At 38.1% G+C, this 16,715-nt stretch overlaps 1 protein-coding gene across 1 annotated transcript; it reads right to left on the bottom strand.

The window, feature by feature from the left end:
* Positions 1 to 10,064: 10,064 nt before the first annotated feature.
* On the bottom strand, positions 10,065 to 11,018 carry LOC131821371 (olfactory receptor 51J1-like). Its single transcript, XM_059157438.1, has one exon. It carries the CDS (start codon positions 11,016 to 11,018, stop codon positions 10,065 to 10,067), a length of 954 nt encoding a protein of 317 aa, XP_059013421.1.
* Positions 11,019 to 16,715: the final 5,697 nt, after the last annotated feature.

The raw sequence follows: 16,715 nt of genomic DNA, 5'->3' as shown, positions 1-16,715 counted from the left end.
AAGAAGGAATTTATTTAGATTACTCAGGAGATGAGAGTCACAGGCTTATGGGGACAGTATAGTCACAATGGTGAGTATACAATAATTCCCCATCATATTTTTAAAATAGTATGACATGGTCCTGGCTTTTCTCAGTTTTGTCTGGGAGGACCTACCACCAAATGTTCTGTCCAAAAGTGATGTGGGCCTAAGTTGATTCAATTCTAGCATATTTACCAACAGTGGGATGAGCTTCATTAATTGAATAAAGATTTAAGTTTTGTCTTCCTTTCTGGATATACTTTTCTCCTACGGGCTTGGTTAAATAAGTTTGAAGCCAATCCCTTACTTGTTGCCCCCACCACCCATTCTCACAGGCAGCTTCACTCAGACAGCAGACTTGAGGTCCACTGTACTGGCTCACCTTCCTGCAAGGATATGCTCCAATTTTCTCTTGCAAAAAAAAAGTGGCAAATCTTCCAGGTAGGATGGACACAGTTCAAGTTTCTTGGCTATTCCAGTGTACCTAAAGAATATGATTTCAGCAGACCAAATGAACACATGTAATCTGAAGATTGGGGTGGAATGGTTAGTTAGGTCCCCCACCACTAGAATTAAGGCTCTTGTCATGCTAGAGGCCCTTTAGTGTTTAGAATTAAAACTTTAAGTGAGTTTACATATAATATTTGTGGGAATAAGAACTCAATTTTCTGACCAGAGCAGACTCTTTTGCTTTGTTTTTAAACCTTAATATCTTTGATGTGGCTCAAATTCTTAGGGGCAATTTCCCTTTGTCATCATGAATCTGTACCAGAAAAGGTTCAGATAGAAGGAATATGCCCTTCCTGATCATTATTTTGTAGGAATGAGATTGGATCTCAGACATATCAGTTTGAAAGGCAGCTATAGTTATGGTCACAACTTCTGATTCCTGAACCCATAATGCAGGTTGCCAGTAGGAAGACTGGAAGACTGACTTAGGTTTGAATCAAAATAGGCAGGACTTCAGTGAGAGTGTAGTGCGGCAAGGGATGCTTAGGAGACAAAAGGCAGAGAACAAGTGGGAAAAGGATGTCTTTCTACACTGATATCCTTTTTTCCCTTATTTTCCCCTTTCTTTACCGGAGCCTAGAAGTTACCAGGTTTCTCCAGAGAACCATGGGCCAGGTGGTATAAGGAAACAAATTGCAGAATGGGAGGCATGTGCAATCTCAGAACAGGGGAAATCAGGACCAGGAAAACCAAATAATTTTTTAAAATGTCAATAAATGTGTTAGGAGTATGGGTCAATGAGGGCACTTATTGTGATGAGCACTGGGTGTTATGTGTAAGTGATGAGTCACTGAATTCTACTCCAGAAACCAATACTGTACTAAATGTTAACTAACTATAATTAAAAGAAGAGGAAAAAGGAGAAGGAGAAGGAGACTTTTTTTTTAAAGATTTTTTTTATTTATTTGACAGAGATCACAAGTAGGCAGAGAGAGAGGAAGGGAAGCAGACTCCCTGCTGAGTAGAGAGCCCAATGTGGGGCTCGATCCCAGGACTCTGGGATCATGACCTGAGCTGAAGGCAGAGACTTTAACCCAGGAGACTTTACCCAGACTGAGCCATCCAGGTGTCCCCCCCCCTTTTTTTTCAATAGACAATAGAGTCTTGAGAATCTCCCAAAACATCGTGAGGGGAAAGTAAATCTTGGGATTATGCCAGATTTTCAAGTGGAGCACCTGACACCATTAATAATTACTCTTTTTTTCCTCCATTACTAATTACATGAATTTTTGGCCAGCTAATAAAACTCTGAGTTCAGTTTTTGGATTTCTAAAACTGGGATAATAATACCCATCTCACAAGGCTAAGAGTTTTCAATGAATCACAGTATGTAGAAGACACAGGTTTGCAAACCAAGGTACTCAGTTTATGTGAATTCTTTTCTTCAACTCCCTTCCAAAAAATTACACTGTGGATTATGGATGGGAACATCTATGGAAACATCTATGGTTCCAAAATCATGAGAATAGGAACTGGGGTAGCTAGATGGTAACTGTCCACACACACAGTTATTTCTACTACCCTCTAAGGACTTCCCAAAGGGAGGATGGGTTTCTGAGGTGGAGATGACAGAATAAAATTCAACTCAGGAAAATGAGAACTACCAGTGTCATGGGCTGAATTGTGTCCCCTGCAAATTCATATGTAGAAATTTAAATCCCCTTATCTTTGTATATGACAATATTTAGAGATAGGGTTGTTACAGAGGTAATTAAGTTAAAATGAGTTCACTAGGATGGGCTCTGCTCCAGTATGACTGGTGTCCCATGAAGAAAGGGGTGATTAGACACAGATAAGCACAACCACAGCAGGAAGACTATGTGATGGCATAGGGAGAAGACTACCATTTGAAAGCCACGGAAGGAAGGCCTCAAAGAAAACCAGCATGGTGAGAAATTGTGCAAGGCCTTCAGAGCTGTGAGAAAATAAGTTGTTTCAGCCACCTAGTCTGTGGTACTTTTTTTTGGCAGCACTGGCAGACTATTCCAACACATGGCCTATGTTTCTGTAACTGTAAAACTAAAGTCAGCTATAGAAGAGAGTAGAGATATTTTGGTTACACTAAAAAGACTAGAATTTGGAAACACAAAAAGGAATTACTGGGCAAAGTAGGTTGTTCGATGACCGATGAATGGTCCAGCTAACTGTCCGTGTTATAAAGTACAGTCTAAGTAATGGAAGACAAGGTACCCATGGACTCTAAGCCCGTAAGCTTGCGTGGGTCATATCTTGGTGTGCTGCCTTTCTAGCAGCTATTGAGAATGAAATAATCTCTCAGTGAGAGCTTTCTATCAGTTGAATGTTATAGTCACCAAACTCCCAGACAACTGCCAATATTTAAGTGGAAACTAAATGAAGATTAAATGAAGAAGTCTGCCCTAATTCTTTATTCAATCTTTCTGTTTCCTTTCCCTGGACAAAACTGTTCTTTCCTTTGTGTACTTGTGCATGTGTGTATGTGTGTAGCCTTCACGACGTAAGAAATGACATGTTTAGATTTCAAAATAGATTTGCATTTTAGAAAATTTTTTTAGTTATTGTGAAATGTTTCTACATAAGTTACCCAGTGCCCAGAAAGTAAATGACTCTATTAGTCCCATGTCAATATGGAAATGTGCTCGTATCTCATAAAATTTAGAAGGTGGTCTTCTTGGTCCTTTTAAAATTATTTTAAATGAGATATATAAAAGGAAGTAGGATTGAATATCTATTTTTTAGAGACGTGAAGTGAATTGTATTAGTTCAAGCAGAAGAGAACTCAGGCTGCTGCTACAGAAAAAGGGATCTGATTCTAACTGGGCACCTAAGAATCTTCTTGCAAATAATGAGCAAAAAAGCAAAGACAGAGAAAAATTGAAGCAATGAATTTGCCCTTCATCAGGTAAATAAATTTAAAAAAATGTGGTACATCCAGATGATGGGATATTATTCAGAAATTTAAAAAAAGGAATGAGATACCAAGATACATAAAGGCATAGATGAATCCTAAATGTGTATTATTAAATGAGAGAAGCCAGTTTTAAAAACCTACATGTTGGGGCGCCTGGGTGGCTCAGAGGGTTGGGCCTCTGCCTTCAGCTCGGGTCATGATCTCAGGGTCCTGGGATCGAGCCCCGCATCGGGCTCTCTGCTCAGCAGGGAGCCTGCTCCCCCCCCCCTCTGCCTGACTCTCTGCCTACTTGTGATCTCTGTCTGTCAAATGGATAAATAAAATCTTAAAAAAAAAAACCTATATGTTTGCTTTCATTTATATGAAACTCTGAAAAAAGCAATACTAGAAAAAGAATAAACTAATCAGTCATCACCAAGGATTTGGGAGAGTAGGGTGCTGAATTGGTGAAGCACAGAGGATTTTCTAGAGGGATAAAATCATGCTATAATACCGAAATGGTACATACATGACCCCATGCATTTGCCACATCCCATAGCACTTTATAGCAGTACAGAAAGAACTATAATGTATGTTAATTTTGATAAATACTTATGACATCAGGGATTCCCAGGATGGAATGCAGAATATGGCAAAAAAAATAGAATTCTATTACAAAATATGAAACAACTGCATTGAAGGAGATGGGTATTGCATTGAAGGATGTGTGTGCTGGATGGGTGTGGGGTGGAGTTGCTGCACTGAGCTTGCAAACTGGCTGGAGTCTGTAAGAGTAGAGACAGGAAGAACAATAAATGCTGCAGTCTGCTTGATGAAGTAATTTCTCATGGCAGTGTAATCAGCATTTCTACCAACACTCTACATGTGTGCTGGAATCGAACACCTAAGTGAATGGATGGCAGACAGAGGCAGCCAGGTTCTCACTATCCAAGTGGGAGGTTACAGAAAAGCAAGAGGAGATGGCTTGAGTGATCCATGCAACAGAGCTGGAGACGTCAATATGAAGTCATGGTTAGCTCAATGTGGTTGCCTATGGTTAAATGCAGATATTTTTGTATAGACCCAGGTTTGTATGGACACAGATTTCCTTGCTCTGCCAGCTAAGAGGGCCTAGAAACAATGATAAACTAGTAGCCACAATCACACTCATTAACAGAAACAAATATTTTTAGAAGAAATTTTAATTTATCTGACAAAATCAGTATAAGAAATATGGAAGCTAAAAATTATTAGATTTTCAATGAGAAAATTAATTCAATTTATATATTAAAATTTTATTCCAACATTATATTCCATACTGGAAAAATAACAGGGAAAAAATATTTAAACATTTTTTAATAAAAATGCTAAACTCATCCAATTTGTCCAACAATCCACTCTTACCAGGACTAAATATGAATGTACATGCTTGTACAATCTTTCTGCATTTGTTTGCAAAGGATAAAACATTTGACATGTTGTTTATGTCCTAATATGAGCATTTTTATTGGTGGAATTTTATGATTATGGATTTCTAGCCTGGTATCTATTTGTATTTCTTTGCCTCTCACCTTGGGATCAAGAGTCTAGTCATAGCTTGAATGTAAATATATGCACATACATATGTGTGTGTGTGTGTGTGTCTGTGTGTTTTTTACACACAGTATATTGAACAGCAGGTAATACGTGCAAAACAGAGGACTCCAGTGATAACTTTTAACCTGTGAATTAGCAGGAAAAAAGTAGTGGCATCATATGTATTAAAAATTGGCTAATATTACATTACTATAGATATCACATTCATTATGCTACAGTACTGCACATGTTTTTCTTAGAAGTTATATATCTGCATATCACTATTTGGTTTTTGGGGGGAGAGGGTGGATTTTTTTTTTTTTTTTAGATATATTTATCTGAGAGAGAGAGAGAGAGCACATGTAAGGACGGGCAGAGGGAGAGGGAGAGAAGCAGACTCCATTAAGCACGGCCCCCCACAAGGGTCTCCATCTCATGACCTTGAGATCATGGACCTCAGCAGAAATCAGAAGTCAAATGCTTAACAACTGAGCCACCCAGGCACCCAGCTGTGCCTATCAACTTGTTACTAACACATTGTCACATGAGAAATGTTGCTGGGGAAATAGATCAGTCCTTTTTCTTTTTTTTAGTGAGCATACAGAAACTCTAATAGCAGGTTGATAGAGTATTTTTGTATGTGTTGAATCTAAGACACAATATAATCTTGTGTTTTGTCTTTTAAAAATCAACCTTAATGAGTTATAATTTACATAAAATTAAATGTACTCATTATCAGGGTACAGTTTAATGATGTAGACAAATACTTATACCCACCACCCAATCAAAATATGAAATTTTTCCATCACCCCCAAAACTTCCCTCTTAACCACTTCCAGTCAATCCCCTCCCCTGCACCCAGCCCCAGGCAAGCACCGATCATATTCTAATATTGCTGTTGCCCCAGGATACTCTACTTCTGGGGCTCTAGTTCCATGTGTACTTGACCTTTCCAGCAAATACCATATATTCTTTAAGGTTTTATTTATTTATTTTGTTATGCTTCATCCTTTCATTAAAAATTAAAAATTAGTGAAATATTTTTGAAATATTTGTAGAATTGGTCTAAACAAACTAATCTTTGATGAATGTGGAAATGCTTATAACATATCATACATTTTTCTCAAGGGTTCTAATTCATAATTTAGATTCATGCCTAGTTTACTATAATGACATCATTTTGTTCTGTTGGCAAAATCAAGAATAAAGTTGGTATGAAAAGGTCTAAATTTTAAGTCAGAATAGTGACTATGTCAGAAAAAGATGGAGCCAAACTTGATACTTTCCCAGTCATATTGGACTTTGCTTATTTTTTAATTGCATAGACACCCAGAGACTGCTATACTCTTCATTGTGTGATTTTCTAGGATTTTGTCTCATCTCTGAGACTGGACCTCAGGGAAACAAAGTGAACAAGATTGGAAAGAGGAAGCTAGAAAAGGGGGTTATGCATGGAGTCCTTTCTGGATGGAACTTTTTGAAGGGCAACCATTAAATTAGCCATGATCTGACAAACTATACCACATTTAGAATCTGTGTCTTTGATAGCCTTAAATATAAGAGTAATCACAGTGAGGAAGCCTGAGCCTGAGGGTTCATCAGAAATTTCAGAAAGAGAATGAAAGTGAGACCTAAAATTCTCATTTTATGTCAAGCTTCCTGACAATCTGTTCTCATCATTCCTTCCTGTACTTCTCCAGCTATAGGATACCTTTCTCCAGATACTCTAAAATTACCTCTTCTCCTTTCTCCCAAGGAACTGCCACTCTCATTTCTCTGATCATGTATGGGATGGCCCTTCCTATGGTTTGCCTGTTTGGTTTCATTTGATAATTCTAAGTCACAGCTGACAGCAGAATGCAGTCACCTATCAGTGGGCTATGGATCTAGGGCATAGCTAGAGGCAGCTTAAGATCCCTAGATCAGAATCTACAGAAACATGCGAGTCTGGAAACCTGGAGTTAAAGTAACAGAATTAACTTTTACAAAAATATCTTTGGTTGCTTTGGCACCTTTGCAATGCAATGCAAGAACATCATTTAAAATTATTTTTTATTATTTGTATTTTATTTTAATTCCATTGCAGTTAACATACAGTGTTGAGGGGGTGCCTTTGTGGCTCAGTGGGTTAAGCCTCTGCCTTCGACTCAGGTCATGATCTCGGGGTCCTGGGATTGAGCCCCGAATCAGGCTCTCTGCTCAGCGGGGAGCCTACTCCCCCCACACACCTGCCTCTCTGCCTACTTGTGAACTCTCTCTCTCTCTGTTAAACAAATAAATATAATCTTAAAAAAGTAGTGTTGCATTACTTTCAGGTGTACAATATAGTGATTCAACAATTCTTTTCTTTTTCTTTTTTTTTTTTAAAGATTTATTTATTTGAGAGCTCAAGCTGGAGGGGTAGAGGGAGAGGGAGAGAAAATCTCAGGCAGACTCTGTACTGAGCCAGGAGCCTGACATAGGCTCACTCCCAGTTCCCTGAGATCATGAACTGAACTGAAACCAAGAGTCAAACGCTTTACCAACTGCCCACTCAAGTGCCCCAGTTATGCAACAATCTTATACATTATTTAGGGCTTATCATTATAAGTGTCCTGTTACTCCTCTTCACCTATTTCACCCAATTCCCTCCTCCCCTCCCCTCTGGTCTCTATAGTTAAGAGTCTGTTTCTTGGTTTTTCTTTTTTCCCCCCTTTGTTTGTTTCTTAAATTCCACATATGAGTGAAATCGTATGGTATTTGTCTTTCTCTGACTGACTTATTTCACTTAGCATTGTACTGTTCAGATCCATCCATATTGTTGTGAATGGCAAGATGTCATTCTTTTTATGGCTGAATAATATTCTATTCTGTGTGTGCGTGTGTGTTATTTTTATATATTCATCATCAATTGACAGGCACTTAGACTGTCACCCTGATTTGGTTATTGCAAATAATGTTGCGATTAATATAGGGGTTCATACATTCCTTCAAATTACTGTTGTTGTATTCTTTGGATAAATGCCCAGTAGTACAATTCTAGATCATAGGGTTGTTCTATTTTTAAGTTTTCATTTAAAAAAAAAAAATTTAAAGATTATTCATTTATTTGAAGGAGAGAGGGAGCAAGAGGAGGGAAAAGGGCAGAGAGAGAGGGAGAAACAGACTCTCCTCTGCGCAGGAAACCTGACAAAGGGCTGGATCCCAGGACCTTGGGGATCATGACTGGGAATGGAGATAAAGGCTTAGCTCATTGAGCCACCCAGGCACGCTTATTTTTAAGTTTTTGAAGACCCTTTATACTGTCTTCCACTGTGGCTGCATCAGTTTGCATTCCTATAAACAGTGCATGAGAATTCCTTTTTCTCCACACCCTAGCCACAGCAGTCAGATAAGAGAAAGGAATAAAAGGCATATGAATTAGTAATTCCATCATATCATTGCAGATGACATGATGCTATATGCAGAAAACCCTACAGCTCCATCAAAAAAACTGCAAAAATTGATTAAGTGAATTCAGTAAGTTCGCAGGGTAATCAATGTACAGAAATCCATTGCGTTTCTATAGACTGATAATAAAACATCGGGAAAAAATTATGAAAAAATCCCATTTATAATTGCATCCAAAATAATAAAAACCTAGGAGTAAATTTAACAAAAGAAGTGATAAACTTGTACTCTGAAAACTAAAACAACAATGATGAAAGACATTGAAGATACCACAAGGAAATAGAAAGATATTTCATGCTCATGGATGGCAAGGGCAAATATTGTTAAAAGGTCTATACTACCCAAAGAAATCTACATGTTTAATGTAATCCCTACTGATATGCCAACAGCATTTTTCACAGAACTAGAGCAAACAACCCTAAAATTTGTATGGAACAACAAAAGGCAAATAGTCAAAGCAATCTTGAAAAAGAAGAATAGAACTGGAGGCATTGCAATTCCAGCCTTCAAGTTGAATTACAAAGCTGTAGTAATCAAAACAATATGGTACTGGCCTAACATTTTAAAAAGATACATTAAACAGCTTTATTTGTGTGTGGGAGGATTACAGGGTCTATTTTAAATTGGTTCTAAACCTAGTTTCAGAAAGTACAAAGTATACCAGAGACGGAGGTAGAAAGAAATTTCTAAGCTCTATAAGGGAAGGAACACGTCTCTTTTGTCACCACTTTATCTCTAGGGGTTAGATTTCTGTTTGATCCATGCATGTGCTCAATTAATGTTCTTTGGTTTTGGATGAATGGGTTTGAGCAAAATGCGTATTTATCTAAGGACCAGTTTTTCTTTTCTTTTTCTTCTTTTATTAATTTTTTATTTTTGCACCAGTTCTTCATCTTTAAAAAAATAACCTTAATACTGAGTGGGAAGTGGGGGTTGTGGGAAGTGATTGAAATATTAAATATAGAGTGTTTAGTATACATTTGCCACTCATAAGTCTTAGTTCATTTCCCTGAAAATACGAATGTGAAATTTCTACATTATTTTGAATGTCTGCAAATAAATAACCAACCAGACAAAAAAATACGAATATATGTAAGGGGCAAACTTTCCTTTTTAAAATATTCTGCATCCTGGGAGGGAGATTTGTATGTTGTTTACATAACAAACAAGATTTGTAATCTTTGTCACATTCAGCTGGGAGCCCTGGTGGCTGAGCAAGTACCAGAGTCAGTACTGGAAGCCTCCTTTAAGCTAGTTAGTGTATCCTCCTGCTACTGAGATCAGGTACCAAAAACTCAAGAGAATATAATCCATTTCACATCCCCATTCCCTAGAGTGAAGAGCTTAGTAAGTTTCCCAGGACACCATCCAACTCTTGATTACTTTTCACTTATGGGAAGAGTTATGTTTTCATAAGAAATCCTTCCTACATTCCTGCTCCAGCTAGGTGAGATAATGGAAAACCTCATGTAAAATAACATCAATTCTTTATAGTGCTGTATCACAGACAATCCACCCTCGCTGGTACCCCACTTTAGTCTTTTTGCTTATGCAGAACCTTCATCAGATAACATATTTTAAAGTAACACCATTTGCATAACATGTGAGCTAGGATCACCTTTGGTTATAGAGGAAAGTCCCCTCCTACTTTATCCTTTGTCTAAACTCTGGCTCTTTTCTGGAAGAGCATTCGGACAATGCCATGATGGATCTCTTTGGTCTTAATGCTATAGACAATAGGGTTGATAACAGGTGGCAAAAAGAGATAAGCATTGGCCATCATAGCATGAACCAAAGGGGAGACATGGAGTCCAAAGCGATGCACCATAGATAAACCAATCATAGGCACGTAGTAAGCAAGCACAGCACAGACATGTGATCCACATGTATTGAGTGCCTTCCTCCGCCCCTCCCCAGTGGTGATACTCAGTACAGTGTGGAGTATCAGCCCATAGGAAACCACAATAAGTAGTGAATCCAGCCCAAAAGTGGAGGTAACAATGAAAAGCCCATAGATATTGTTGATAGAAACATCTCCACAAGGTAGGTGGATAAGGTTGGGGTGGAGGCAATAGGAATGGGAGAGGACATTATGTCCACAGAAGGACAAGTTCCTTAAGAGCATGGGCAATGGGGCCATGAGAATAATACTTTTCATTCCCATGATAATTCCTGCGCCAAAGATACGGGGAAGGGTGAGGATGGTTGTGTAGCGCAGTGGGTTATAGATGGCCACAAATCGATCCACAGACATGGCCAGCAACACTGCTGACTCCAAAATGGAGAAAGAATGGATGAAGAACATCTGAAAAAGGCAGGCATCAAAAGTAATCTCAGTGATGCCAACAAGGAAGATGCCTAGCACTGTGGGAAGAGTAGATGCAGAGACACCAACCTCAGCCAGTGCTAACATGGCAAGAAAGAGGTACATGGGCTGGTGCAGGGCAGGGTCTGTTCTGATGACATGAAGAATAGTGCCATTCCCAAGGAAGATGATAATGTACATCAGGCAGAAGGGGATGGATATCCAGATGTGCTCTGTCTCCAGCCCTGGGATGCCAACCAGAATGAATGTTGTAGGTAAGAACTCCAAAGAGCTATTGGAGTTCTTCATGTTGAAATCTCATCCCATGTGACCTTAAGAATTAGAAATAAGCTAGTGAGATCACATTATAATGGAGAAAGACTTCTGGACTCTGTGAAAGGGAAGAAGAAAACAAAGTTTAGAGATTCAGGTGGCCATAGGTCTCCTGCCAGAAATTGACAAGATGGCCACCATCAGGAAATGCCCAGGATTAAGGGGATTACAGTCTCCATCAGAGTAAAGTTTAAAGCTGAAAGAAAATTATCCCTCTAAATTGTACTTCACTTTGGATCTGCCAAGGGAAAAGTGTCTGTCTCGTCTTGCAGTTCCTCTGCTTTGGTCTCAGAAAGCTGCTGGGGAGAAAGGCATGTGTAGGCAATCTCAGTTTTAAGGTATGGACTAATGTCAGGAATAGGTGGACAAAGATGTTGATAAATATGGATGTAACACAAGCAGCATGGTACATGAAAACAAATATCTGTGGAATGAATGTAGACATGTGGAATAATTGAGGTCCAAAGCAAGGCTAACAAGTGGCAGTGAAGAGCCTGGAGCAAATGGTTGGAAAATAAACTAGAAAACAATGGGGTATGAATTCACCTTAGGTTTAGCTGTTCTGTGCTTTTAAAGGACTAGGAAGCAACTGAAAAGATGATGTGTAAAGGATAGAATGAGTCAAGAACCAAGGCTGAAAGATTTGCATGCAGACTTTAAAGTTCATGAAAATATTCTGTCACCATAATATACACAATCTCTTAACTTGCAGCTCTCCAGGACAACTTACCTGATCCATTGGACCTTCTTCCTGACTCAGACACACCTGTGATATGCTGCAACAACAACACTGGGAACCTAAACAGACTTTCAAGGAAGATTCTCTTGGGCATGGGAGGAAGGCACCAGAGAGGAGGAGAAAAACACCTCTCTAAAGTGGGGATATTTTAAGCTCAGCTCTATCTGGGATGTCACCAGGTGTAACAGTAGAATTCTGAATTCTGGGCTGACAGGGCAGGAAGAACCTCTGGAGAGGTATTTTCAATTAACTCATCCAAACACACACACACACACACACACACACACACACACACACACGTGCTCCTGCTCACACACTTGCATATGCAATAATTTCGACACATGCTGAAATCTTGTCTTCATTTTCTCTGATGAGGATTCCTCACTAAGCCACTGCTGAGCTTTAGGGACCTCACTATTATATGCTGGTTGTTATTTAGTTCTTTGCAGGTTAAGTCAAGAACTAACATGAGTAAAAATTAATATGTACATGGGTGACTTACTTTATTAAACTCATTGCATTAGATTTACAAACGTGGTGGAGTTTACTACTACAAGCACAGTTATACAGTATTTTGTGGGACAAGGGCACACAGACATAACCAACTTCATACTGATCCCATTAAACAACATGTCAGGGACAAGTTATTGACCTCAAGACATGACGACACATGTTGGAATGTCCCATGGCTGGGGACTTGGAGGACACTAACATTTACCAATAGCTATAGAGAGCTTCTTTTCTCCCTTCTCTGTCCAAAGCCCGATGTATCTTTCTTAACCTTTACAGTGGACTGAAGTTGGTCTGCCTCTGGGTCCAGCAGCTGTTTCTTCTGTGTGAGGCCTCATTGCACTCTTGATTCCACTGCTGCCTATTTCTAGTTTATGCCATTCTGATGACTTGATATTGGAAGAAACAAATCTTGAGGGAGACTTGCAGCTAGGGTCTATCCTCTCCTGTTATCAGCAGCCTTCTCTGGTTCTCCTTGTGCTTCTTTCTCTCTCTCTCTCTGTTTTTATCCCTTTTGCTTCTTTGCATCCTTTTTGTCCTGGTCCTTCAAAATCTCCCCAGCCAAGCAAGGCTCCTTTAAGAGCCTTCAAAGTCTCCTTTAAAATTGTATTAAAAGGCAGTAATTCCCCTCAGCTTCAGATTCATATGACAAGGACATTTCCAGTTTGAGGAGGAAAAGGGGGATGGTTTAATCCAAAGCCTAATGTAATACACAGTGGAACACCACAGGTCAGCAGAGAGAGAGGAGAGAACAGCACAGTAAATACTACACTCCTGGAAGTGGGCAGAAGTGGAAGTGAATGCTGTGTGCAGGACGACTCTACCTACTTAAAAGTTAGGAAACTCCTTTATTTTTAAAGACAGAGGTGTTGATACGTACCTCAGAATGGCTCTGAGCATTGAACGGGAATCTTTAGCAACCAGTGACTATCAGCATCCCCACACTTCCTGCCTCGTTTCTCAGTTATCCTCAGAAGGGATCAGTCAAATTCAAATTGTCCCCAAATTTCTATTAATAATGATCTTTCCTGTTGGAGAGGGACTGGTTCCCTGAGGAGGAGTGCCCAGATAATTTCATCACTCCTTCTCAGGGGCCCTTAGAGGAACCAGGCAATGGCAGAGTCAAAACCTATTTGAGATGAGCATAAACATCTACTACAAGAATAAAATAATTAATATATGTAAATTGTGTATAACAGGGTCTGACTTATAAAAAGTGCATTATAAGGGTTAGCTATTATTCTAACAATTATAGAACAATTTGTATCTTGGAGAAATAATGTATTAATTTACTTACAATGGTCATCGGCTGCCACTTTTATAAACATGTAGATAATGAGTAAGGAACAGGGCACAGAGGTTATGGTATTCATAAAATATCAAAGGTGTTTAATAAAAGGACATGATGAAATTCAAGGGGTTAAGCTCTTGTGAGAAAGGTTTCAGATTGGTTTGGGGGCAGGGGAGGGGAAGATTGATCAGAAAGATCACCAGCTTAAGATGACTACAGAGAACTGGCAGAGCGAGCCTTTCCAGACCAGGGTTAAAGAGGATTTAAAATCGCTGAACCAAACTTGAGTTTCAATTATTTGTGGATGGCTGGTTCATTGGCTAATTTTCTGACCAGCAAGGGGAAAAAAAAAATCTATCTATCTATCTATCTATCTATCTATCTATCTATTTATATCTATCATCTACCTATCTATCTATCTATCTTGGCTTCAAAATCCACCATGACTCATTTTTATAGGACTTTTAAAAGTTCTTAAAATAAACTTCTTGTGCTGCTGGTTTAACCAGAGAGAAGAGAGTTTTGTGTGATTGGTGTGCAAATGCATTAAATGATATGTAGGTAGATGAGATTCAGATATGTATGAAGTCAGCAGTGAGCTGACAGACTCGGAGAGAATGCAGGGACTGAGTGAGACATGGCCTTATCAAAGTCGAATAAATCTAGTGTAAGTAAGAAAATAAGGAAGTGGAAGTTAAGTATCTGTAGTCAGAAAATAGGCTTGTAGAGGTCAGGAGACACCATGGAGTGAGCAACATGGAATTGAATTAAACCCACTGACACTGAAGATGAGAAGCTAGATAGAATATATTTATTAACTATTTTTCTCAAGTAAGGACACCCCATACCTTTCTCAGAAAGACACATTTCAGATCATTTGAACTAATGGAATGGGCAATATTTCCAATGTTTCCATGAGAAATATTTACCCTCAAATTTTGTTTTCAGTTTTGTTGCAGTTTTTATATAAAAATCTTGCTGAGGTAAATATATTTTAGATGAAGCACTGGGATGAGATTATGATTTTAAAAGTGAAGGCTATAATTTTCTACCAAAAAACCAGAAATTACATAATCTGTATTTCGTATAAGGCTGAGAATGTTGGAGTGTCAGACAGAGTATACTTTTGGAACTCCGTATATCACATAAAGTTTTTCTATACCAAATTGAAATGAGTGAAATCCTAATACTTTACAAATGCATTTGTGCCATGTGTAAGAATTTAATTGTATGTAAATTATGTGCATTTTAAAGATGATAATTTAATCATGTATTCTCTTAATTTAGCCAAAATGATCTAGCATAGATTTATCTCTCATTTTGTCTATCTATCTTTAAGATAAAAGCTTCTTTTAAAAAAATTCTTTTCATTTTCCTTGCTTTTGTTTTTTGAAAGCATTCTGTAATTTTGCTTTTGACAAAAATGAAAATGCCAGCAATGGGACAATGGTGGGATACCTGTTATCTTAAAAAGGAAATCAGGACTTTTGGACCTGATGAGGTTGGTTGGACCCACGGGGTTGGGTTGCGATAGATTAAAGCAAATGAACAAACCAACCAGCCTAAAACAAAAGCAAAACCAAACCTATTTTCAAACTTTCTTCCAAATGCAATCATATCTCACATACCGTATCTAAAATGTTACCATAGTTTTTTTATATATGACTAAGATTAAACCACACATGCATTTGCCAAGAGTCTCCCAAATGTTACTGGGAATGTTTAATTAAACGCATGTGCTGGGACTGAGGATGGATTTTGCGTTGAGACCACTGATGTTTTACCAAGAAGTTAAAGGGCTTAGCATCTGCCAGGAGCATATCTTTTGACTTTAGAAAGAGAACCTGAAAAAGTAAGAGTGGGAGAAAAATGGTAGTCAATGCAGAAAACAGAGGGGAAAGAAAGAATACTAGGGATACATTGTCATCAAATGGGATTCATGCATACAGAAAATTACAAGGTCAAGGAAGTATTTGTTGACTTGTATTAATTCACTCAATGATTAATTTGTTCATCACCAAGCATTTATCAAATAGTATATTCCGAGTGAACAAAAAGACATCGTCCTACCTTACTGGACTTAATATGTACTGGATGTAGGAAAATAAAACAGTACAAAACAGTATAAAGACAATTACTTGATTACAGTTGTGATGTACGGTATGAGACAAACAACAAGAATTCGAGTGGGGGAACAGCTCCTCTCATGAGAGGGAGAGAGACATTTGTAAATCCAGGTCCCTACAAGGAAAACACACCTCTCAGAATCCGTCCCTCCCATGTTTCCCTACTAATACTCCAGGTGCAAAGACTTCAACTTAGCGCATCTTCTGGAATTTCACATTTCAAATTCTCAGGATAACTAAGCATATTTAGCATTAGCAAATTGTGCTCTCTACTTTTCACTTCATCATCTCAATGTCCATGTCAATAGATTTTTTCAATGAGGGCTTTGGAGGAAGAATTAGTTCTATTCCTCCCTTCATATTCCTCAAAAACAATACAGATTCCTGATTTACAAAATTATTCCTTCTGGGCTTATTCTCAATTTTAGGGCTTTGTTCTTAGTATCTAGTTTGCTTTTAATTGTTCTAAGGTTTGAACAGTTTTTTAGTGTGTGTGTGTGTGTGTATATATATATATATACATATATATATATATATACGCACACAGCTGTATACATATAACTGTATATTTTTATAATGAAGGAATATATGGAATGCCTTATTTTTTTAAAATAGGTCAAGGAAGAATTCCATTTGTTCTTCTCTTCACTATCACAGTTTCTACCAAAAGAAGCTATTATTATTATCGATGTAGCATGTATTTTTGAATACATAAGCTGATATTTATATGATTAAATTGTTTTATAAAAAGTGTTATCAAATATGTGAGTGTGCACCTTGCTATCTCTTGTTTAAACTTTGAATGCTTATCAATCTGTCTTTTTTTATGCTGTGGAATACTCCCTTTGTGGGCTGATATCAAGTCATTTAACTATTTACTTATTGATGGCCAGTCAGGATTCTTTTTATTATTACTATTATATTATTTCAAACATTGCTGAAGTGAAGATTCTTTTTTTTTTTTTAAGATTTTATTGATTTGACAGAGAGACAGCCAGAGAGGGAAC

This window comes from Mustela lutreola, chromosome 1 (genome assembly GCF_030435805.1).
Source record: "Mustela lutreola isolate mMusLut2 chromosome 1, mMusLut2.pri, whole genome shotgun sequence".
Classification (NCBI taxonomy): Eukaryota; Metazoa; Chordata; class Mammalia; order Carnivora; family Mustelidae; genus Mustela; species Mustela lutreola.
Note: the sequence above shows the minus strand (reverse complement) of the source record. Positions and strands in the feature narration are given on the sequence as shown.

What these genes read in the sequence shown, in the direction of transcription:
- LOC131821371 (XM_059157438.1), bottom strand. Translation starts at nt 11,018, where the DNA reads ATGAAGAACTCCAATAGCTCTTTGGAGTTCTTACCTACAACATTCATT.